At 35.9% G+C, this 25,844-nt stretch overlaps 3 protein-coding genes and 1 pseudogene across 4 annotated transcripts; all 4 read right to left on the bottom strand.

The window, feature by feature from the left end:
* Nucleotides 1-44: 44 nt before the first annotated feature.
* On the bottom strand, nucleotides 45-2,152 carry BDCG_07146 (SNARE protein). The gene is made up of 3 exons (XM_045422916.1): nucleotides 1,712-2,152; nucleotides 790-1,571; nucleotides 45-626 (listed from the first exon to the last, which is right to left on the bottom strand). The coding sequence occupies exons 1-3, from the start codon at nucleotides 2,066-2,068 to the stop codon at nucleotides 386-388; spliced, it is 1,380 nt and encodes a 459-aa protein (XP_045278443.1). The 5' UTR covers nucleotides 2,069-2,152; the 3' UTR covers nucleotides 45-385.
* Nucleotides 2,153-2,984: 832 nt separating this feature from the next.
* Nucleotides 2,985-4,994, bottom strand: BDCG_07145 (NADPH oxidase regulator NoxR; the record flags this gene model as incomplete). The annotated part of the gene is made up of 5 exons (XM_045422915.1): nucleotides 2,985-3,005; nucleotides 3,125-4,249; nucleotides 4,318-4,653; nucleotides 4,746-4,895; nucleotides 4,980-4,994. 5 exons carry the CDS (start codon nucleotides 4,992-4,994, stop codon nucleotides 2,985-2,987), a joined length of 1,647 nt encoding a protein of 548 aa, XP_045278442.1.
* Nucleotides 4,995-6,913: 1,919 nt separating this feature from the next.
* BDCG_07144 (homocitrate dehydratase) lies at nucleotides 6,914-7,894 on the bottom strand (the record flags this gene model as incomplete). Its single annotated transcript, XM_045422914.1, has 4 exons — nucleotides 6,914-7,422; nucleotides 7,533-7,667; nucleotides 7,747-7,819; nucleotides 7,880-7,894. 4 exons carry the CDS (start codon nucleotides 7,892-7,894, stop codon nucleotides 6,914-6,916), a joined length of 732 nt encoding a protein of 243 aa, XP_045278441.1.
* A 15,518-nt stretch (nucleotides 7,895-23,412) lies between these two features.
* On the bottom strand, nucleotides 23,413-23,501 carry BDCG_17481 (annotated as a pseudogene). Its single transcript has one exon. The product of its transcript is annotated as a tRNA-OTHER (tRNA).
* Nucleotides 23,502-25,844: the final 2,343 nt, after the last annotated feature.

The following is a 25,844-nucleotide window of genomic DNA, read 5'->3' as shown; positions in this document are numbered from 1 at the left end:
ACAGACATGTATGTATGTCGTCTCATTGACTCGTGGGGTGAGTGGGAGATAACTTATAATAGTCAAGCCCAGCAAGGATGGATGTCGATTATTTACGATTAGTTTTTGACGTTTATTGCCATCGATACAAACGCCTAGGAGCTGTCTGTGATAGCGAAATGTATGTTATGGATAAAGTAGGTAAATGTACGTACAAGGTACATGTACTCTGTACATTCGTACACCGCCATGTTCAGTGAGATCTTAACAAGCATGAAATACCTGCAAAAAATAGTACAGTCTGCCTTTATCAATTACCACTAACCTCCTCCTACATGTACCACCTGTCCACAAAGAATCCCGCCAGAATAAATCACATCCACGGCTATATATATATATATCCGAATCAAAATATAGCATCCCAAATAATCAACCACGTACACAGCCCAACAGTCCCCCAAAAGACTGCCTGCGCCGTGCTCCGCCGCTCAGTGGCCCGCTTGAGATCCTTATTGGCTTGCCCTACATTGGCCTCTGTGCTGGCGGCGTCCGAGACAAGCTGGTTGATGAAATCTTCCTGCGTGGATAGATGCATGACCAGCGTCTGCTGCAGGGAGGATATCTCTAGGAGCGATTTCTCGGCGTTCCTATTTTTTTGTAAAAAAAAATAAAAATTGATTAGCGCGTGCGTGGTCTCTCTACATAGGTTTCCTGATGTTTCGTTTTTCGTTTTTCTTTGTTGAAGGACTGGGGATAGGGGACAATAAAGAGTAAATAAAAAAACCGGGGGAAAAGTGCAGAGTCGCATACTTCACTTTGCCCAACGTATCCTCATAATGCTTCAACAGTCCCTCATTCTCCTGCGCAAATAACTGCAGCTGCTCCGGCGACAGCTTCGATTCAATCTCAGCCTTCTCTTTCTCATCAATCATATCTGGCGGGACATCAGCTGCACCGGCAACGCGGTCCCTCATCGGGAACGACCCTCCCTCACTCCCTGCACCTACTCCACCTACACCAGCCCCAATCCCAGCAACACCACTCATCTTATACAAAATACTCTTCTCCTTCTCCCGAACCCGCTCAATCCGCTTCTCCACCATCCCCCTCTGCACCTCTGCAACCCCCTCCAACCGCCTCCGCAACCACCACAACACATTCTCCCGAACCGTCTTCAGCGTCCGCTCCGTCTCCTCTAGCCGTGCCTGCTCTGCCGAACCCGTCCCCGCACTCTTCTCCACCTGACTTCCCCCGGCAGCCCATTTCCACAGCGCGCTGTTCTTATAATCGAGCCCGAATTTCTTGCGCAGGAGAGTCGATTGCGTTTCTTGGCGGAGGGTTTCGGCGGAGGCGAGGTTGCTGATTGAGCTGGAGAGGTCGCGGAGGACGAGGGCGGTGGACGAGTCGATTGTGTCGCGGTCCGTGTCGGTTAGGGTTTGCTGTTTCTGGTCTGGTGGTTGTTGGAGGGAGGTGGTGGTTGAATGGCGGCGATGGGGGTGGGTATTTTGGGAGAAATGCGACCGCGGGGAGGTGGAAAGATATGATTGCCGGATGGACTTTAAGTAGGTGAGGAGGGAGGTTATATGGGCGTTCTGTCAATGTGTTGTTCGGTGTGTTAGTTCCAGACAGCTCAAAATTGGGGCATGTTTTATTTTGGATAAGTCCTAAGTATAGAAAAATATAGAGCATTTCTCCCTCTCATTCCAACGTCGTTGAACTTCGTTTTACATACTATTCTATACGCCTCCTTCAAAAACTCATCTACAGTCTCTGTTGACGGCCGCTGCTCTTCCCCGGATTTGGATCTGGGTTGAGTCACCCTGGTGCCATGGGCCTTGAGGAGCTCGCGGACGAGAGGGGTGATGTCCGTCATTACGGTCGTTACCGTTGCATTGGTTATGCCCGGTATTGAGATATCTGAGAAGGAGGGGATATATGCGTGTATGTGTATGTGTATTTCACAAAAGATGCCTATAATGGATGCCCAATTGATGCTGTGTTGCTGTGCTGGCGGATGTTGAAATGAAGCTCTGAGTGTGTTTGCTGCGTTTGTGGCTACTGTGGCCTTGCGGAGACGATGCTTAGTCATGCCGGCAGCCACAGTTCGGGTTTTCTGTTGAAATGGGGATAGATACCATTGTTATATCCAAAAAAAGAACACCGAAGAATTTTGTAAATATGAAGGGGTATGTATTTATATCGTATAATAAAGATAGATTAATGAGCTGAGCTAGTGCCCATATTACCACGGAAATATCCCCGGAAATATCCCAGGAAATACCTCTGACAACCTGCCTACATGAAAGCTGCCCACCCGAGGCTGTCATTAATCAGGCACTACTTGCCTCAAGCTGTGCAGAATTGCCAAGAAGAGTTAACAGGGGAACGAGGGTAAAAGAGTATAGAAAGATAGGGAAAAACAAGAAGAAAAAGAAGGAAAAAGAAAAAAATAGAAGGAAATAGAAAACTGGGAGAAGGAAATAGAAAACTGGGAGAAGAAAATAAAATGTCGGAAATTATTCAATTATATGTATATCCAAAAAAGTCTAGGTAGGATGAGTTCGCAAGGAAAAATAAACAAGATCCTAAATGGAGGAAGAAGAGAAAAAGAACGAATTAATTCTGCATTGTCACATAGCTGCATAGCTAACTTAGTGAGATTCACTCTTTTTCCTCTCATGAAGTACTGCCTGCATGCTAGAATACAGACAAGGAACCTAAACAAAAACGAAAACGCGAAAGTAACCAGGATATCAATACAGTACCAAAAATTTACGGGAGGGGAGACGGGGGAGAAACATAGAACGGGCTAGATATCAATAGACAAACGGTGGTATATTATGGAAAGGTGAGATGGACAAATAATATGCAGTACGGAGCTCGTAGACTCATGTGTAGATTATAAGCACGGAATATGAAAGTCATCGTCTCGTAAAATGTGTTGAATTGTAGGGGAAGATGGAGACAGAAGGACAGAGCAGATATATCTATACATAAAGCATTTTTCATACTTCTTGCGCCCAAATCTGCAGTAGAAAAATAAAGTCAGTCTCAGACACGGGGATAAATAAGTCACGAGAAGAAAGAAGCTCGTCTAAAGTTCGGGGATAAAAGAAAAAAGAAAGAAAGAAAGCAAGGAACATACCTCAATCTTCCCCATATCAAGCCCCTCCCTCCTCGCCTCCTGCCTGGACGTCGAAAGCAGCATATCAAGATCATCCTGGTCACCCATCGTAACCATATCTCCATCATCCTGCATCTGCAACCGCACCCGCTTCTTAAACCCAAATTTATCCCGAATTTTAGCTTCGAATTCATTATAGCCAACCGACGACCCAATCATGATAAATCGCACGTCGCTACTGGCATGCACCTTGGCTCGGATTTTGCGCACATCTGTCCGCCGTGAGGGTTGCCGCCGGTGTGTACGTGGAGGAGGAGCGCCCATCATCTCAAACTCGCCGTCATCCGCTGAATCATCTTCGTATGTGTCGCTAACGTAATCGCCATCTTCTAGGTAACGGGGTTGATGCTGTGCTGGTTGTCGTTGCCGCCTGACACTTGCCCCCCTGGTGTTTCCACCCAATCGGCCATTGTGAGGTTGAGCGTACATGTCGTAGACCTCATCGGCGTACACGTCTTCATCGACAGGTGAAAAATTAGAGTCCCGTTGCATTCGTCTGGTGGTTTCTCGGTACAGAGGTCGACCGTTTTGGTCACGACTCCGCGCGTTAGAATGCTGTCTGGAGGGCGGGCCGCGAGGTTCTGATGCTGTTCGGACGGTTCCTATCCGCGGCCTCTCCATCGGTTTCTGTGTTCCCATTGCCCCGGAGTCGTTCGTGGGTATGGCTGATCGACCCAAATCCAGCATCGGTGGCCGAGGGCCGCGTCCTGATAAACCAGATGAATTGCTAGGAGAGCCACTGCCTGCAACAGAGGGTGGTTTCTCTGATTCGGGCGGCGGGGTCGGTGGGAACAAATTTCGGCTGATAGGTGGTTCTGATTGCTGTCTGCCTCCACGACTGGTCAAGCCCTTCTGAACTAGATTTGAAGCTGCAAATGAGATTGATTCCGGCGGCCGGTCGTCTTTTGCTGTGTCGACCGCATTTCTTTTGATTTCGGACCCTTGGAAGCCAGTGAAGGCATTTGCACGGTCAGAAGCAGCAACTAGTCTGGCTTTCCCGAGATATTCCTTGGTTTTTAGATTCTTAACTTTCGCTTCACTTGGTCGGTATACAATCCCAACGGGAATAGAGAATACAGTATAACCCTGGGTAGGTCATGTTAGTCAAAAGCATCCAAGGGAACGCACAAAGTTCGTGAGCTTGAGTGACCTACATCTGCGTTTTCCTTGATAGCTTCATCGATGACTTCGTGATCCGGCTTAACCTTTTCTTTTGAAGCATATTGAAGGTCCTGCATGCCAGGCTCTGTTTGCTGGAGATATATGTAACATAGGCCGCGATTAAATAGAACTTCACACGAGTACAATTGAAATTTCAACCCCAGCTGCTCATAGTCAATCGACGTATTTCCTCTCAGGTAGAGTAGTGTATCGTTGAAATTTGCGAGAGCTTCTTCAAAATCGCCCACGAGGAAGTTGGAGACGCCTTGTTGGAAATATGCAACAGCAAAATACTGATCAAGTGCAACGGCCCGTTGATAGCATTCCACCTAGAAGCAAACAAAGAATTAATACCTTCATCCGAATTTTTTTTTTTTTTTTTTTTTTTTTTTTTTTTTTTTTTTTTTCGTTTTTAACATACCGCTCTAAAATGCTCTCCCAGAGTTGCATAGATGACACCACAGTTGAAGAGGATTTTCGATGTATCGGCGATATTATTAAAGACTTTTAGCGCTTCTTCGAACTCATTATTATCGTAGTTCGCAAGAGCTTGAACCCAGGTTTCGATCTCCTATATAAAAAAGAGTAAAGTCAGTCATCTGAAGGATATCAAAACCAAATACTCTAAAATGTGTCTTCCTTGCGGTTTCCGTACCTGTTTTAAAGACATTGCGCAACTTGCGGCGTTCCCCGCAACACAGACGCAAGGCCGGTTGTTCAGTCCCAAGCGCTGATTATCAGATGGTTTTGAGTTAAACGCTAGCGAGAGTTCTTCAGTTTGATAGAATAATATACAACTCGTAAAAGGCGGGTTTTTCTCGATGCTAGATGTATGTCGAGTTTGTGCTTAAGATTTGTTTTAGAGGGAGAAACGAAAGATGGAGAGAGACAGACGTATTATCTATCTCGAGGTGGCTAAACCGGCCACACTCTCCTCGCCAATTCGCCTAAGGGAAGTGCTCTGGGCGCGTGATGGCTGTGATTAGCGGAATGGCTTGCAGTTGATCCTCTCTTTTTGGGGTCCCAGCCTGCCAAATTAACCACGTAGCCGCCGAGCAATTCCCTTGGGGAGTATTCGGGTAAGGTATGACAGGGCCCTCGAGTTGGCTTTGCTAAATATCCTATTCCGGACGGCTGGCCAAGATGCAAGCTTGCAGACTTACGCAGCGTAGACAGCCATTATTTCTCCTGCACGTTAGCTAGATATGTCTGGTTGCAAATCAATAATGAGAAGTCGGCAATTTAAAGGATTTCTTGAAGGATATCTGGATATCTGCGCCGTAGCATAACCCTAGACAACCGAATCCACCGGTAGGCGAGAGCCTCGAATGCAGAAAATAGGAGTAACGATTCAATAAACGGTAAGCCGTGTGAGTTGTATCCGTAGGAGGGCCAGCCTGTAGTCGATATTCCCTTTCCGTTCTGGGTTTTCTTGCTCGATAAAAATAAACAGAAAAAACATACAACAATTAGTCAAATGGGAGGAGTCAAATTGCCGCCCGTCAGGTCGAGAGAGTAGAAAAAGGCCAGACATCGGCTAGAATGACAGCGACCTCTTTGCAGGCGACGGGGCTGTCCCCTTGACCTGAGCAAGGGGCGGCGGGGCAAGCCGCCTAAACATGCTCATTGTCGCAGGAAGCCAGAGGGGTAATGTGTCACAAAAGGCCAAGATGCTGCACCAAAGCCAGGATCCGCCATGGACCCGAAACACGGTTTGTGAGATGTGACTTGTTGAAGCAAGGAACTGGGTGGAGATCACGTCTGGCCCTCCTCCTTGCATTGAAGGCCGGCCTCGGCTCGAAGCCGATGATCCAGCTGAAGGCAGATAATAAACCCGTTGCGGCTGTCATTTGGCTGGTCCAGAATGCAGCAAGGTCAACAACAGCCCCTGGCTCTTGGACGCTCGCCAAAGAGCGAGGAAACATGGCATGGCATAGCATCTGCTGCCGGTGGTTGGTTGTTCGCGTGTGGCGCGCAGCCTGCGACGGGGTTGGCGGGGACTAGGAACATTTAGGGGCGCTTAACCGCCGATCTCTACAGGCCAACGCGAAATGGACGGATGGAGGTCTTTTGACTATCAGACGAAAAGTCGGTATGTGTTGATTATTATTGTTCTACTCTGATCGATACCATGATCTGATGTGAGAATAGTTAACATGTTTCTGTATTGCTCAATCTGATTTGATTTGCAGCTTTTGTCGCATATAAACACATGTCCATGGCTGAGTTTCCGGCAAGTCTGGGTTTGATGTGAGTGTCAGGGGTTCGGCCTCTACCAGACGTAGACTCATGAAGCCCAGTCCTGGAATACCTTGCCAGCCACTATTTTCGCAAGTATCATATCATTTTCTCCTTATAATTGTTTGCTATTTAAATCTGGTATCACATCTTAAAAAAAAGCATTTTCAGCCAACTTGAAATCGCAAGTTTAGCCTGTTCTTAACCTTCCCTCGCCATTAGTATGGCCCCTCAACCCCAGGGCTCAAACGACTGCATCGTCTGGGAATACCCTCCAAGGGGCCAAGAAGACAGACAGCCATCAAAATGACCTTCAGTCAACTTAAACACGGGAATATCCACAGCGATTCTTCACAACATTCCCTTCGAAACCTGCTCTACTCGTTCTTCCCATACGTTCTGACCGGAACAAGAACATACCATCTTATCGTTATCCCATACGCCAGCGCTGCGAGCAATAACCCCAACCAGCGTGTTTGGATCTTCCTTCTGGAACGGCCCCTCCTTGGATTTTGACACAACCATACTTCTCCCAATCAACTCCCATACGGCAACTGGACGGTCAAGGAAGACGTTCCCCTTTCCATCGCTGCCCACTTCTACCTCGCCAAATACTCCTCGCGGGAGGGCCGATCCTTGGACCTTCTGTTTCAGAGCCTCCCATATGCCGCCAGTCGATGCCGGTCCTTGGGAGATATCTCCCGTATCACGTACCGTAGCCCAATATTTCCCAGGCGGGAGGCCGTTTATCGTAAGATCAACAAGTGTCAACTTCGGGGAAACCTGGACCATGCGCACAAGTCCACGGATTGAATTCTGTACGGTACTGGAGTGTGTCTCTAGGATACATACTGACGCATCTTTTTTCGCAAAAAGAATATTTAACAAAACAGTAAGCGGGGGTCCTTTCGCGTATAGTATAGAATAAAAATACAAGGGGCCGGGGGTGTGCCCGGGAGGTGAGACTAACTGTTTGAGGATCCGCTCCCTCTAAGGATAGCATCTCTACCAGTACTCTGGATTGCAGCAACTATGGCAGAAGGCGCTACCGTTCCTTCAATGAGGAGGATCTGGTCCTTCAAACTACCTTGCACGTTCTTGACCCCTAGATATTTCTCGCCGTGAGTCACATGTTTTGATTGCGGTACTAGGAGGATAAAGCATTGACTGTATATCCCACCTACCGTCAAGAGCGTAGATGGGCTTGGATACCTCCTCGATACAGGCATCGCAAGTTAGAGGCACCGAAAATGTGGTCTATCCTTTTCCAATTAGTATTATACCCAATTTTGACAAGCCAAAGAAAGCTCATAGTACCTTAAACACTTGCATTATGGCTGCTGCACATATGTAGGCTTGGCGTCAATCGATCGCGAAATCGATGTCCTCTCAATAGATAGTAGTTCTGCCGCTGTTGACTCCAGGGTGAGATAAAACACATAAAGGCAAAATTCTGAGAAGCTGCTCTTGATCTCCATACTGCCGGACTCCATGACAGGACGAGACACGCAACCTTGGAAATAGTGGGGTTCGGCTTTGACCTTGCTTAGAAACCAGTCCCGAAGGCGATTTTTCCCCTGCCCATTGCCCGAACGTATAAAAGTAGATCCGCTCCGAGGAGCTACTCACCATCAAGTGAAAATAAAAAAAAAATAATACTCCGTAGTACTGCGTATAATCTCAAAATAAGAAACTCGCAGTTGCCCCTAGTATAAAGGATATGATCGTAGCAATACTGAGTGATCATAGAGATAGTAGTAGTCATGATCCAATAATAGGACTTTTAGATGATGTTTGATCGAAGGTAAAGTCCCTGCCTCTGTGTATTCAATAACCTTGGGAGGAGATTTTGGCTCTGTCCGAAAATAGTATTATTGTGACCCATAGCGGAACAGTGTCCCAAGGCACGGAGAATGCCTCTGTCTCTACATTGTACCTACAAAATTGAGAAGCATAGATATCACAATGACCACCCTTGGTTGTCGTAATAAGCGCGATGCCTTTTCGCCTCGCTGGTTTCTCTCCAAAGCCTTTCTGCACCTCATCTCCACCAGGACTACGAGATGAGCCTCCTTTCTCTCAATATTCGGAGAGAACAGAGTACGTTAACAATCTTTGGGGTATCTGGGGAAACCGAACGCTACCAAGAACGACTGTGGAATCAGATTCATTTCTCAAAAAACATGCCTGATACCAATGTTCACTGTCCAGCGAATCCTGATATCCAGTATCCAGTCAATAATTGGTGCTTTACCTTCAGCTCTCCATTGTTCCCTTTCGCTCAACCTCTTTGATTACGTACGATGTTGCCTACAACGTCGCCGCTCATAAGTTTTTGTTGGCCGTTACGGCCGTTGCGGTTAGCGATCCCACTAGATCACGTGACCCAACACTATATTATGTTCTTGTAGATAGATCTATCAATACAACATTCAACTATTCTACAGATTATAGCCTGAATAGCATATTTTTCTTTTTAGAATATTACATTAATATTTTTGACACAGATAGTTTATCTTTTTTAAAAAGACTTTCACTCTTAATTAGAGATATTTTATTTTCTCTGAATCTGCTGATCAGTAGATTTATATACTTTATATTTTTAAGAAAGTACATTCTTCATTGTGAAGAATATCACTTCTTTTTTATATCTAAAAGAAGCAGAGTTATCTTAATATAAGTGATATATCTGTACTTCAGAGTTCAGCTTAAGACTCAGAATCACATACTTCACTAGATAACTTATTAATAGAATAATTACTTATTATAAGAAGACTTCTGATTTATAAGATAAGATTGAAATCAGTTTTCATCAGAGTATGAAATTTGATAATAAGATAATAGAGAAATTTCAGAATAAAGAAAAGTAGAGTTAATATTTATCTACAGAATTTATTTATTTTAACTTATTAAATTCTTTATTATTTCTTATTCTTAGAATGTTAACTTTTAATAATAATCTGAATTAATCTATCTATTACACTGTAGATAATCTTATGAATCTTATATAGATAATACTATAGAATTAAATAACTGTAACTGAAATTACTTAATATCTCACTATATCTATCTCTATATAAAGAGATACTATGAGAGATGAGTTGTAAGAATATTAGAAGAAAGTCAAATATATACTAGATATAAAATTAGTAATTATATTTAATAACTCTAATTATAAAGTCTGATATATTAATATATTAACTGATATAAAAGTTATTAATAAAACTGATATTTTATTAAGAACTTAACAAGAATTCTCTTTTATATATTATATTAACTCTGAGAAGTGAAGAATTTATTTCAAGTCTCTATATAGATATATACTATTAAATCTTATTAAAAATATTTAAATTACTATTAAAATCTTAAAAGCTGATAATACTGTAACTCTGTGAAATAAGATTAATATTGAATATATAATATCACTGACTGAAGAACAAGTTAATATCTTTAAAAAATTAATAAAATTATAAGTTAAAAATAATTATCTTACTTTTCAGAGATATTTTCATTATCTTATTATTTATTATAAGAAGCTCTGTCAGAGTACTGAGAATATATACTATAATCTTTTTCTTAATAATCTACAAGATTATCAAAAACTGTTTATTAAAATATATTTAAATAAGTTTTTCTTCACTGATCAGAGACTGATTGTTAATATTAATATTAATAATTTAATAAAGCAACTGATCAATCATACATTCAAGAAGATTATTATTAAGTGAAAAAAGTAGTCTCAGACTGATTCTATAACTGTAAAAAAGAACAAGAATAAAGATAAAAATAAAGATAAGAATAAAAATATATCTGTATAAAAGTGCACTCACTGTAGAAGATATAAATATACTATTAACAGATATTTTATCTTACACTCTGATAAAAAGAAAAAGAAGAATGATAAGAAGAAAGAGAAGAAGAATAACTTAATAAGTTCTTAATCAGTAGTAAATACAGTAATTATAAAGATTGAGTTCTATTTCTTTTTCACAGTCACTGAAAAATCATTCTCTAGATCTTAGTATTTGAATATATATATAAGTCTGAATATAATAGATAAGCTTTATTCTTTTTCAAATATTAAATCTTTTAATAATAATATCTCTGTTAATTCTGTCACTGAAGAAACTGAATTTATCAAGAAGATTAAAACTATTATCTTAAAGATTAAGAGTGATAATATTAACTTATAGAATATTTACTATATTTCTAATATTACAGTTAATCTGCTCTCATTTACAAAGCTTGAAGATTAAGAATTTCAATTTACATTATTTTTTACTATTCTCTTATTTTTCATTTACAGAGCTCTGAACAGTGTTATTTTTTATACAGTTCAGATCACTTAGAATAATATTGTAAGAAATCCTGCTTCTCACAGATTCTTTATCTCTATTTCTATCTCTTATATAACTAATAGAGCTAGCGGCTCTTGACTACACATAACTATATAGACTGGAGTTTGTGAATACTATTTATAACTCAGCTTGAATGCTATTATACATTTAATCTCTACATTTTATCTTTCTACTGTGAATACTTCTAGTAGTTAACAGTATATATCATATTAAGCTGTAAACATCTGAATAATTGCCTGTGAGCACTTATTCTTACATTTCAAGCTCAGTCAGTCAGCAATTATCTGTTATAACTGAAAGAACTAGAAACTTATATACTTTAATTTCTGTGAACTCTACTGCAGACACTCAGAAGCAGTCATCTGAATTATGAATAATCTCTGTGAAACAAGTCTCAGAGAACTTATTAATTACTTATAGAATATTATTCTCTATATCTGTGACAGAGAAACTCTCTGAATCTCTGAATAAATCAATCTCAGTGAAGAATATTCTTGAGCATCTCTCACAGAATCAAGCTATTTTTCTACAAGAAATGCTTACTGTCTGTAAACACTCTTAAACTGAGTCTCTAGACATGATCTTCAGAGATATCTATGAACTGAAAAGAAACTTTCTTAAGTTACAATTACTTAAGATTATTTATCAAATCACAATCTATAAAAGCTTTGATGAGTTTATATTTGAAATTGACTTACAAGTTCAGCTGTGTGATATAAAAGATGAAGAAGCTGTCATCTATGTGATAATAGATCTCTATTACACTGAAGTCAAGAACTGACTGAATCATTTAAAGAATGATTATAAGAGATTTCACTGATCTGTTCTTAAGATCTATCTAGAGAATAAGTTAAGAGACTCTACAAGCTGAACAGAGAACACCTGAGCTGTGATCACTAATATTAGAAAAAGAGATAAGAAATCTAATAAAGACTACTTACAGTGCTTTATAAAATTATAATGTGAATTGAGATCTGTAAAAACAGAGCTCTGAAACAAGATCTAAATAATGATATTTATAAAAAAGCTGAATAAAGATATACAGAATAAGCTTATTAAGCAAGACTTTAAGCTCTTAACTCTGAAGAAACTGATAACTCTCATTTACTGCTTATAGATCACTGTGAGAGTCATAAATCTACAGAGAGCAGATCACTGACTGACTCTGTAAGAGTTAGAATAACAGAAAACAGATTTATCAGAAAAAGATAATAAGATACAGAGAGATTCATATCTGACTGCTGAGTAGAAAGAGAGAGCTTTATAAGCTTCTGTAAACAGAGTATATAATAGAGAGATTAAGAAAAAGAGACTCTGCTTTATCTGTTCTAAATCAGAATATCTTCATGTAAACTGTCTGAATAAATTAAAATAGAAATTTAAGAAGTTATAAACAGAGTCAGTAACAGCCTTCTTAAGAATCTTGAAGCTGACATCTGAATCTGTTACTCTCTTAATGAAAATGCTTACTTATAAGAAGAGATTATACTATGATACTACTGCTCTGTAAGTATGAAAAGTATTAATAAACTTAGAATCTCAGATCACTGTAGTGTCTCTAAAGCTTGTGAAGTAAATAAGCTGAAAGATGAAAACTGAGAATCTACTCTTATAATAAGTAGAATATGAGAACTCAGATCTGAGAGCTGAGAAACTTATAAGAATTATCTTTGAATTATAAGATCTCTCTGAAATCTAAAGAAGATTTGTAGAAACTGTGATTATTGCAGATATTACAGATAACATGTACTTAAGACTTGTATAACTTCAAAGATATAATTCATATATAGCTGTCTGTAAGTCAGGTTTATACTTCTGATCAGTGTTGATAGACTTACTTATAAAGATAGAATCAGTTGATACTGCAGAGTTGATTAGAGAAGATAAGCTCATCTATATAATGACTTTGTAAGTATCTGAGAATCTTGTAATTATGAAAACTGAGCTTCAGATATCAGAGAAATACTGAGATCTTGCAGAGATATTTAGCTTAGTAAAGACAGCTGAGCTTTCTTCTCACTGTAAGAAGAATCTGATAATAGATTTAATAGAAGAGTAGAAACTCTTCTGAGAATCAATCTATAAGTTCTCTCATTATAAGACAGAGATCTTGCAGATCTATATAAAGAAGAATCTGAAGAATGACTTTATTCAATCTTCACAGATCTCTGTGAAAGTCTCTGTAATATTTATAAAGAAGAAGAATGAAGATCTCAGATTATATGTAGATTACTGTGATCTGAACTTCAAGATAATAAAGAGCTGCTACTCTCTGTCTCTGATTAAGAATGTAATTAACTGTCTTATAAGAGCTGTTATATTCACACAACTGAATGTGATCAATGTATATATGTAAGAATAAGTGCTCGCAGGCGATTATTCGGGTGTTTGCAGCTTGGCGTAATATGTACTGTTAACTACTAGAAGTATTTACAGTAGAAAGATAAAATGTAGAGATCAAATGTATAATAGTATTCAAGCTGAGTTATGAATAGTATTCACAAACTTCAGTCTATATAGTTGTGTATAGTCAAGAGCTGCTAGCTCTATTAATTATACAAGAGATAGAAATAGAGATAAAGAATTCATAAGAAGTGAGATTTCTTACATATTTCTCTCTCTCTAAGACTTCATCTATGAAGTCTTTCACTGAGTGACTTCATAGAATCAGCTCAGCACTGCAGTGATACTCACTAAAAACTCTTCATATTTATAAAAATCTCAGTGAGAAAAAATCCCTTGTTACTATGAAGAGAAAAGAGTCTATCACTCAGTTTCTTATTCTGCAAGATTCTTTGTAATCTACAGATTCTTCTCTGACTATCACACAGATTCATCTCACATCTTTCATATAGAAGAGTTTCAGTTAACTCTCAATCATTTTTATAAAATTCTTGTGTGATTATTACACAGATTCATCTCACAGATGAATCACTCTCTGTAAGATCACTCTTATCAAAGAGAAACATTTATAAGTTAATCTTTCACTTATTCTTACAAATCATTGTTCTTTGACACTGTAGAATTGTGAGGAATTTTTCATTCTTTCATCAACTCTGTAGAATTGTAGAATCAAGATATTCACAGTCTGTAATCACTCTTTGTAGTTATATAGAAAGATTCAAGTCTGTGATTTATAATCACTCTTATTTACTAGAGTAATCTGACTGTTCTGCAGAATCACTTATAGTGTAAGTAAATCTCTCTAAAGTAGTATAAATATCTCAGATCTGTCTGCAGAATCTCATCTTCTTTTCTCTTTTTCTATAACAGCTCTCATTCTTATAAACTGTGAGTATTCTTATTCATCTGTGAAGTGTTTTCATTCAGATAATAGAGAGAGAGTGTTTGTGACAATATCTATATATTAATTCAAGAACTTCTCAAGAATAAAAATTTTTTCAATTTCAATCTCTTTGCAAATAATGTCTGATCACTGCTGAGCTTCTTATAAGTGTTCTCATAACTTCTCTGATTGCTTTTTATCAGCTGATGAAGCAGAGATACTGCTGTTTATAACTGTGTCTTCACTCTTTTCAGCCCTGTCACTGCACTCAATCTTCAGGTCAGCAGCCTCTTTCATTTCTTCCTCAGACCAGTTTCTGACTTTAAGCAGTGCAGTCTCTCTCTTTGCTGTAAGTCTTCTCATAAGTAATTTCTTACAGACTCTAGCTAACAGTTCTTACAAAGCTCTCAGTATTATCAGTGTCTTCTGCAGTTCTGCAGGCCTACAATCATTCTCTCTCTGCCTGCACAATCTCTGACCAGGTATATGTAAATATGTCTAGGTTTCTCATCAATGATTCTCACGCTGCGGTGCATTTTCACAATTTCATTGTCAATGAAAGATAAGTCTCTGAGTATCTGTAAAATCCAGATAATCAAGATAATATGAATATCATGAATTCATGATAGAAGTTAATCTAAGCAGATGAGCTCTCTCTCTGTATTTCAATTATTTTTAAGCTGAATACTTCAGCACAACTGAGAGAGTGAATACAGCTTTGTGAGAAATATCTGATCACATGTGCAGATGATCAGTTCTCAAGACTCTGCTACAACTATATATACTCTGATATTCAGCTTCTCTGAAGTCTGTGCATTTCTAACAGTCTTTATATCAAATGTAATAATTATCTGTACTGCAGATATAATACTCTCTACTTCTTTGAAGAGAAAAATTGATAGTTATGAAGAGATTAAGTGTTACAGATATTGAGAATATAAGTTTGAGTTTTCTTTATTTTTTCTTTATTAATCTTTAAATTATATTCACAGCTCTGTTTATTTTCTTATTTTTTAACTTTAATAAGAATATGATTTCTTCTTCTCTTATGTATATTACAGACTGTTCATCTCAGTAGAAACTCATCATCTTATAGACTAGAATTTATAAATGACAGTGTTAATATCTTTATTATAATCAGATTCTTAGCAAAGACTGCATCATTCTGACTTATCAGAATTTATAGTATGAAAGTTATGTCTCAGCTTCTGCAGATGTCTTATCTGTCTGAATAATTCTCAAGTGAACTCATTCATCTTATCAGAATACTCTTATCACTGAATCTTGAATCAGAGCTTATAATCTCACTTCTCTAAGTTAATAATTTCTTTAATCTGATATTCTCTTTCACTCTCTAGTACTCTGTAGACAGAGTGATGAGTTATAGAATTCTCTTCTAGAAATTTCTTATATTCACAGAGTAAAGAGATATGAAAAACATTATATATCTATAACTCAGATAGCAGTTTTAATCTGTAGAACTATAAGCTAACTTTCTTTACAATCTTGTAAGACTCTGTCTATAAGAGATTCAGCTTCTTACTAGATCTTCATATAATGATGTTTTCTAGACTTAGTCAGACTCTATTATCTTTCTTAAAACTCTTTATAATATGCTTGAAGTTATAGTATCTCTTCTGATACTCTTGAGCCTTTCTCAAGAATTCACAGACTTTCTTCTGAATCTTCTGAATTCTCTCAGCCTGTTCACAGATATTATCATACTCTATAGTATACTCTCACAGATTCATCAAGATTATCTGTGAATAAGTCTTAATAAGCATCTCAAAGAGAGTTTTATCTGTGCTGACATACTTTGAGTTGTTGTACATAAACTCTGTGAGTAATAATCAATGTATTCAGTCATTCTGATTGTAATTAACAAAGTATCACAGATACTGTTTTAATATACTTATCAGATATTCTATCTGATCATCTGTCTGTTAATGAAAAGCTGTGCTTAGATCTTATGAGATCTTTAATATAGTTATCAGATCAGATCAGAACTCTTCTGTGAAGATTAATTCTCTATCTGAGACAATGTTTGCAGATAATTCATGCAACTGAATCATATCACAGATGAAGATATAAGTTAAATTCTTTAACTTCAAGTTCTTATAGATGAGTATAAAGTGTGTCATCTTGATAAAGTAATTCACTATCATCAGTACACTGTTAAAATAGATATCATATATGTTCTTACTTTCAGAGAGGCTTATAAGAACATTCATTTCTAGCTGTTCTCAGAGTTTTCACAGAATAAATAGAGAAGTAAGTTCTTTATATAGCCTGAACTACACTATCTACAAACTCTGATAAACAGTGCAAGAATTCACTATCTTCTTCACAAGTTCTTGCATCTTCAGTCAGAAGTATTTTCTTATAAGTAACTTATAAGTTCTAGTATCTGTAAAATAACCTACTAGAGAAGAGTTATAATACCTTTTGATAAGTTCTATGTATAGAAACTCATTCACAGACACATAAATTCAGCTCTCTCTTTATAAGAGATTATTTAAGTCTCTTCAATTCTTTATTTCTGCAGGATTGATTCCTGCTGTAAGCAGTTTCTGAATATACTGAGTATATTCATTCTTCAATTATAGTTCAGATAATCTGAATAGAAGATCTTATAAAGACTTATACTCTATTTTCTCTTATATCAGATCTTTCACAGTGCTTCTTAAAGTCTGTAAACTCTTCAGATTATAGATACTCTCTTCAAGAATTCTTATAAAGATTCTCAGAGTGTTGACTCTCAGTGTTATAGAGAGTAGTTGTACAGACTTCTTTTCTTTCTCTTCTCTCTTCTCTTATAGAGAATTAAGAGACTCTTCAGTCAATCTCTTTATAACACTCAGTTCAAGTATTCTGTGAAGCTTTTCTGTCTTCTCTAGTCTCTCTGTATCTATTATTCTGGTCTTCTTAATATAGTCTGATCTGTGAGAGAGTCTGTCTGCTGAGTTCTTAGTTCTCTTAATATGTTCTATCTTGAATCAGAACTCACTCAGTCTCTGAGCTCAGTAAATCTACTGCTGCAAGAGTTTCTTAATTGAAGTAAACTATTATAAGCTATTATAATCAGTTCTAACAGTAATCACTGTTATGAGACTCTCAAAGTAGTAATATCAGTGATAGAAGAATTTCACTATTATAAGAAGCTTCTGATTATAAATGTTATAGTTGATCTCTGTGAGTTGTATCTTCTGTGAGAAAAAGATCACTGAAACCCAGTTCTCATTTAACTGTAGTTATAAGACTATTTCTGAAATTGTAAAGAAGAAGACATCTGTCTTCAATCTGATTAAGAGTAAGAGATCAAAGTGAAACAGTATTACTATATCTGTGAATATCTGTTTCAATCTTATAAAGATCTTATAAGCTTCTGAGATAAGAAAGTTCTTACAGTTCTCTCTTCTTAATAATCTTTTCATTCTCTATTCACAGAATGACTTCTTCTTATTTTCACTCTTCAGTATGTCTGTAAGAGTCAAGAAGATTCTCATGAATACAAAGATAAACTGTCTATAGAAATTCACAAAGCTCAGAAAGATCTGAATCTCATGAATACTAGTTAACTCTGATTATAATAGAATAATCTTAACTTATAAAGATTTCATCTGAATATCATCTACAGTGATTACATATTCTAGGAAATTAATTCAGCAGACACTGAAGTTGTACTTTATAAGCTTAATATACAGTTCTGTCTTATCTAAGATCTTCAACACACTTCATATATACTCAGTGTGTTCTTTCTTCTTTATAGAGTACATCATCACATTATTCAGATATATTATCACAAAGACATTCAGATATATATGAAGTGTTTTATTAATAAAAGACTGAAATACTGTGAGAATATTAGTCAGATCAAAAGACATCACTAGATATTTAAACAATCTCAGTGCAGTTCTAAAGACAGTCTTTTATTCATTCTCAGACTGTATTCACAGCTATGTATATACATTAATCACATTCAGTTGTGTGAATATGACAGCTTCTGTAAGACAGTTAATTACATTCTCAATCAGAGACAGAGAATAGCAGCTCTTTATTATCTTGAAGTTCAGATTATAGTAATCTATATATAATCTAAGATCTTCATTCTTCTTCTTTACAAATATCACAGAGGCTTCTGCAGAGATCTGCAAAGATCAGATGAAGTTATTCTTCAGATTCTTCTTTATATAGATCTATAAGATCTCTGTCTCATGATGAGAGAGCTTATAAATTAGTTCTCAGAAGAGTTTCTACTCTTCTATTAAATCTATTATCAGATTCTTCTCACAGTGAGAGAGAAGCTCAGCTGCTTTTACTAAGCTGAATATCTCTGTGAGATCTCAGTATTTCTCTAGTATCTGAAGCTTGATTTTCATGACTGCAAGATTCTCAGACACTTACAAAGTCATTATATAGATGAACTTACTCTCTCTAATTAACTCTGCAGTATTAACTGATTCTATCTTCATAAGTAAGTCTGTCAACACTGATTGAAAGTATAAACCTGACTCACAGACAGCTATGTATGAATTGTGTCTTTGAAGTTATATAAGTCTCAAGTACATGTTATCTGCAATGTCTGTGATAATCACAGTTTCTGCAAATCTTCTTCAGATTTCAGAGAGATCTTGTAATTCAAAGATAACTCTTACAAGTCTCTCAGCTTTTAGATCTGAGTTCTCATGTTCTGCTTATTACAAGAGTAGATTCTCAGTCTTCATCTTTCAGCTCATTCACTCTGTGAGCTTTAGAGACATCACAGTGATCTGAGATTCTGAGTTCATTAATACTTTTCATACTTGCAGAGCAGCAGCACTGCAGCACAGTCTCTTCTTATAAGTAAGTATTTTCATTGAGAGAGTAACAGATTCAGGTGTCAGCTTCAAGATTCTTAAGAAGACTGTTACTGACTCTGTCTGTGATTTTTCAAATTTCTATTTTGATTTATCTGAACAGTTTGTACAGAGATGTTCTGATTTAGAACAGATAAAGCAGAGTTTCTTTTTCTTAATCTCTCTGTTATACACTCTATTTATAGAAGCTTATAAAACTCTCTCTTTCTGCTCAGCAGTCAGACATGAATCTCTCTATATCTTATCATCTTTTTCTGATAAATCTGTTCTCTGTTATTCTGATTCTTGCAGAGCTGATCAGTGATTCACTCTTCACAGATCTGTGACTCTCACAGTGATTCATAAGTAATAAATAAGAGTCATTAGTTTCTTCAGAGTCAAGAGCTTAGAGTCTTGCTTAATGAGCTTGTTCTATATATCTTTATTCAGTCTCTTTATAAATATCATCATTCAGGTCTTGTTTCAGAGCTCTGTTTTCACAGATCTTAATTCATATCATAATTCTATAAAGTACTGCAAGTAGTCTTCATCAGATTTCTCACCTCTTTTTCTAATATTAATGATCACAGTTCAGGTGTTCTCCATTCAGCTTATAGAGTCTCTCAACTTATTCTTTAGATAGGTTTTAAGAACAGATCAGTGAGATCTCTCATGATTATTCTCTAGATAATTCAGTCAGTTCTTGACTTCAGTGTAATAGAGATCTGTTATTATATAGATGACAGCTTCTTCATCTTTTATATCACACAGCTGGGCTTGCAAGTCAATTTCAAATACAAACTTATAAAAGCTTTTATAGATTGTGATTTGATAGATGATCTTAAGTGATTGCAGCTTAAGAAAGTTTCTTTTCAATTTACAGGTATTTCTGAAGATCATGTCTAGAGACTTAGTTTGAGAGTGTTTGCAGACAGCAAGCATTTCTTGTAGAAAAATAGCTTAATTTCATGAGAGATGCTTAAGAATGTTCTTTACTGAGATTGATTTATTTGTGAGTTCAGAGAGTTTCTCTGTTACAGATGTAGAGAATGATGTTCTGTAAGTGATTGATAAGTTCTCTGAAACTTCTTTCACAGAAGTTATTCATGATTCAGATGACTGCTTCTGAGTGTCTGCAGTAGAGTTTGCAGAGATTGAAGCATGTGAGTTTCTAGTTCTTTCAGTTATAACAGGTGATTGCTGACTGACTGAGCTTGAAATGTAAGAATAAGTGCTTGCAGGCAATTATTCAGATGTTTGCAGCTTGACATGATATGTACTGTTAACTACTAGAAGTATTCACAGTAGAAAGATAAAATGTAGAGATTAAATGTATAATAGTATTCAAGCTGAGTTATGAATAGTATTTGTGAACTTCAGTCTATATAGTTGTATGTAGTCAAGGGCCGCTAGCCCTATTGATTACACAAGAGATAGGAATAGAGGTAAAGAATCCGCGAGGAGCGGGATTTCTTACAATATACATGTAACATGACTGTGAATACAGTCTGAAAATGAATAAAAGACTGTCTTTAGAACTGTACTAAGATTGTTTGAATATCTAGTAATGTTCTTTGATCTGACTAATATCTCTGCAGCATTTCAGTCTTTTATCAATAAAACACTTTATATATATCTGAATATCTTCATAATAATATATCTGAATGATGTGATGATATACTTTATAAAGAAGAAAGAACACACTGAGTATGTATAAAGTGTGTTGAAGATCTTAGATAAGACAGAACTGTATATTAAGCTTATAAAGTATAACTTCAGTATCTATTGAATTAATTTTCTAGAATATATAATTATCACAGATGATATTCAGATAAAATCTTTGCAGATTAAGACTATTCTATTATAACTGAAGCTAACTAGTATTCATGAGATTCAGATCTTTCTGAGCTTTGTGAATTTCTATAGACAGTTTATCTTTGTATTCATAAGAATCTTCTTAACTCTTACAGACATACTGAAGAGTGAAAATAAGAAGAAGTCATTCTATAAATAGAGAATGAAAAGATTATTAAGAAGAGAGAACTGTGAGATCTTTCTTATCTTAAAAGCTTATGAGATCTTTGTAAGATTGAAACAGATATTTACAGACACAGTGATACTGTTCTACTTTGATTTCTTACTTTTAATCAGATTGAAGACAGATATCTTCTTCTTTATAATTTCAGAAATAGTCTTATAACTACAGTTAAATGAGAACTAAGTTTCAGTGATCTTTTTCTTATGAAAGATGCAATCTGTGAAGATTAACTATGACATTTATAATCAGAAGCTTCTTATAATAGTGAAATTCTTTTATCACTGATATTACTACTTTGAGAATCTCATAACAGTGATTACTGTTAGAACTGATTATAACAGCTTATAACAGTTTATTTTAATCAAGAAACTCTTATAATAGTAGATTTGCTAAACTCAGAGACTGAGTGAGTTCTGATTCAAGATAGAATATATTAAGAGAACTAAGAACTCAGTGAACAGATTCTCTCACAGATCAGACTATATTAAGAAGATCAGAGTGATAGATACAGAGAGACTAGAGAAGACAGAAAAGCTTTATAAGATGCTCAGACTGAGTGTTGTAAAGAGATTGACTGAAGAGTCTCTTAATTCTCTATAAGAGAAGAAGAAAAAGAGAGAAAAGAAGCCTGTATAACTACTCTCTATAACACTGAGAGTCAACACTCTGAGAATCTTCACAAGAATTCTTAAAGAGAGTATCTATAATCTGAAGAATTTATAAGCTTTAAGAAGCACTGTAGAAGACCTGATGTAAGAGAAAACAGAGTATAAGTCTTTATAAAATTTTCTATTCAGATTGTCTGAATTATAACTGAAGAATGAATATACTCAGTATATTCAGAAACTGCTTATGACAGAGATTAACTCTGCAGAAATAAAGAGTTGAAAAGACTTAAATAATCTCTTATAAAAAGAGAGTCAGATTTATATGCCTGTGAATGAGTTTTTATATATAGAACTTATTAAAAGACATTATAACTCTTCTCTAGCAGGTCATTTTACAGATACTAGAACTCATGAGTTACTTATAAGAAAATACTTCTGACTGAAGATATGAGAACTTGTGAAGAAGATAGTGAATTCTTATACTATTTATCAGAATTTATAAATAGTGTAGTTCAGATTATATGAAGAACTTACTTCTCTACTCATTTTGTAGAAACCTTGAAAACTGCTAGAAATGAATGTTCTTATGAGTCTTTCTAAAAGTAAGAATATATATGATGCCTGCTTTAACAGTGTACTGATGATAGTGAATTACTTTATCAAGATAACACACTTTATACTCATCTGTAAGAACTTGAAGTCAAAGAATTTGACTTACATCTTCATTTACAATGTGATCTGATTATATGAATTATCTGTGAATATTATCTCAGATAGAGAATTAATCTTCATAGAAGAGTTCTGATCTAATCTGATAACTATACTGAAGATCTCATGAGATCTAAGCACAGCTTTTTATCAATAGACAGATGATCAGATAGAATATCTGATAAGTATATTAAAATAGTATCTGCAGTGCTTTATCAATTATAATTAGAATAACTGAATATATTGATTATCACTTATAAAGTTTATATACAATAACTCAAAGCATGTTAGTACAGGTAAAACTCTCTTTGAGATGCTTACTGAGACTTATTCACAGATAATCTTGATGAATCTGTAAGAGTATACTATAGAGTGTGATGATGTCTGTAAATAGATTGAGAGAATTCAGAAGATTCAGAAGAAAGCTTATAAATTCTTAAGAAAGACTCAAGAGTATCAGAAGAGATACTATGACTCTAAGTATATTATAAAGAGTTTTAAGAAAGATGATAGAGTCTGACTGAGTCTAGAAAACATTATTATATGAAGATCTAGTAAGAAGCTGAATCTCTTACAGACAGAGCCTTGTAATGTGATTCGGAAGAATGTACGACCGTCGGATAATAACGCGGCCGCTTCCGAACTACTAGCGTACGAATGTAAAGGGGGCCATAGCGGCCACTAATTAATTTAGCGTACGAGATTCAATATATAAGAAGCTGATGTACGCCTGTTATTATTATTATTATTATTCTTCCATTATACTCATATGCAAGCGGAGCTTATGATGAGTCCTTGCGTGATGTTAAATACAGGCCAAGTGTTGGTTATACAGGAGGAAATACAGGTGTTGAGACCACGCCAAGATAACAAGAACATAGGAAATACAAAGGAGTGACAATTAGATACATGCGATAATAACTTCCCAGCCCAGAAACATAGAGCGATTTTATTGGAGCGATTTGTACACCTCTGTATTTATTAGGAACCTGAGGTGCTTGAGTTCCGGATTTAATGTATCCCCTGCGGGTTTCGAACCCACACACCTTGGTTTCCCACGCCAAGGTGCTGCCAGGTGGCCGCATTAACCATTCGGCCACCGGGGCGATGTACGCCTGTAATCATACACTGGCTTAAGCAACCTTTGAATCACATCTGATAGCATGTCTAAAAATCAGTAAGAAGCACAGGCTTCTTCAGAGTGTGATAATTTCATCTACAAAGTGATTTGTAGTTATCATGTCAGTGTGGTTCTAGAAATGTCTCAAAAGATAGCATACAAAGAGCAGTGAGTGAAAGAGCATCTGATTGATACTGCTTCACTTATTAAGGGAAAACTTCACACTCAGATAAATGTCATGTATGAAATGTGAATAGATGAGATGTGAGAAAGAGAATAAGAGTGATGAATCAGATTCAAAGAAGTTCACTCTCTATTCAAAAGAAGAATAAAAAGAGAGAGATGACTATCATCAGAGTTATGCAATAATAACAGAAATTATATAATAATATAGTAATACAGCAATATAGTAATATAATAAAACAGTAATATAATAATAGACATTGTATAATCAATGAGAAATCACTGAAATGAATATCTCTTCTAACTGATATGAATAACACTCTTCTCTGCTATCTGAACTGAAAGATATACAGAACCTCTCTGAGAGTTTACTTAAAGCAGTAAGAAAAACAGCTGAGACAGCTGAACTGAAATTGAAGCTCTGTATATGTACAAGAATTCTAAATGAGATTGAGACCTTGTGTACACAGTGACAGGCTGAGGCAGAAGTTAAATAATAATTGACATTTACTATGAACTAAGCATTTACTATAAAGAGCTTCACTGATGCAATTATCATTATCAATAAGAATAGAGAAAATCAGATCTTAGATCTGCAGTAGAAGATTGAATGTTTACACAAATAGATAACTACACTGAATCTGAAGATCTTATCACAATTGTTCATGATCTCTTCAGAAGTATACACATTATCAGAGACTGCTGTGCAGAATGAGAATTCAAGTATAAGATACATCAAGTCAGAAGATCTACTGAAGTTATCAAGCTTTAATAATAACTGAAAAAATAATACTGTAATCAGCTGACTAAGTCAGATGCAATCATATTATCAGATTGAATATAAACTCACAGATAGACAGTCAATGAAATTTCAACAAGTCTTAAGATCTGTCATGTTTCTACATAAAAAAGCAAAGTCATTATAAATAACTGATGAAAAGATGAATCTCACAGACCTGAAATGATATTCATTCTCATGAATATAAAATGAGTTTTTCAAATAAATCTTACATAACTTTGAGAAAGTGAATATATAAGATAAGTGTTACAAATACTTCACTGAGTGTAGATAAGTGAGTGATCTTATATCATACTTCACATACTTCAGCTTATACTATCTCATGTTGAATGAAGAGCTTTCAACATCTTTCTGTTTACAGATCTTCATTTATGATCTTATATCTGAGTTGAGAGTGAAATGAAAATGCTTAACCTCACAGTCAGACATAGTGAAGAAAGTATATAATATTCTCATTGTACAGAAATAAGTGAGTTAATTATAATAGAAAATACTACAATTGAGTATGTCTCAGTGAAGAATAAGTAATCAGACTTCTATAACACAAGTTATACACTCAGATATAATGAATCTAGATCTGAATATCATTGCTAAAGCACTGAATTCTCTGAAAAAGAAATTCTCTGAATGAAAATCTTAATATTATGAGTATTAAGCTTGCTTTAACTGTGAATACTAAAATCATGATATAAAAGATTGCACTCAGTATACACAGTTAAGAGAAGTAAGAGAGTTAAAAAACTAGCAGAATCAGTGAGCTTGAAGACACTCATTAATATTCTATAAAAAGTCTCTAAAGTGAAAGAGATGTCTGTATTAGATGACTCTCTGAATTCTGTAAATACAAAGAGAAGCAGGCTTCTGAATAAGATACAGATAAAGCAAGGAAGTGAATACTTATCTTAATATCTTGAGATCTGAAATGTTAATGTATAGAGAGCACTTAAGTAAGAATTGAGAGATAGCTATAAAAGTGTTAGTGAATACAGAAGCTTCTATATAATATATTAATAATTATATAATCTGAAGATTGAAAGAAGTCTACTGAGTGAAGAATCTCTGATATATAAAATTATCTGATAATTAATATTTAATATCATCTGTAAGAGTAAGAGTTTCCTTGCACTTCAGAGAATGATCTTGCTATATTTAAGAATAAGAGCTGCAGAATGTGAAATATAATCTTATTCTTAAACTTGATTAATTTCAAAGGTTCAATCTGCAGATTCAATGATGTACATGTCATATACAGTTGACTGATAGAAAGAAAATAGTTCATATAATTCTATTAACTGATATAAGAAGGACATTTCATATCTCTGATATAGAAGAATTAAATCTACTTAT

The sequence above is a fragment of the Blastomyces dermatitidis genome (genome assembly GCF_000003525.1).
Source record: "Blastomyces dermatitidis ER-3 genomic scaffold supercont1.8, whole genome shotgun sequence".
Taxonomy (NCBI): domain Eukaryota; kingdom Fungi; phylum Ascomycota; class Eurotiomycetes; order Onygenales; family Ajellomycetaceae; genus Blastomyces; species Blastomyces dermatitidis.
The sequence above is the reverse complement of the archived record's forward strand: the minus strand, read 5'-3'. Positions and strand labels throughout refer to the sequence as shown.

Excerpts from the sequence above, each read along its gene's own strand:
- BDCG_07146 (XM_045422916.1), bottom strand. The coding sequence starts at position 2,068 with ATGACTAAGCATCGTCTCCGCAAGGCCACAGTAGCCACAAACGCAGCA. Across the intron at positions 1,572-1,711 it reads TGAAGGAGGCGTATAGAATA|AACGCCCATATAACCTCCCT; the intron begins GTATGTAAAACG and ends ACACATTGACAG. Across the intron at positions 627-789 it reads GATACGTTGGGCAAAGTGAA|GAACGCCGAGAAATCGCTCC; the intron begins GTATGCGACTCT and ends ACAAAAAAATAG.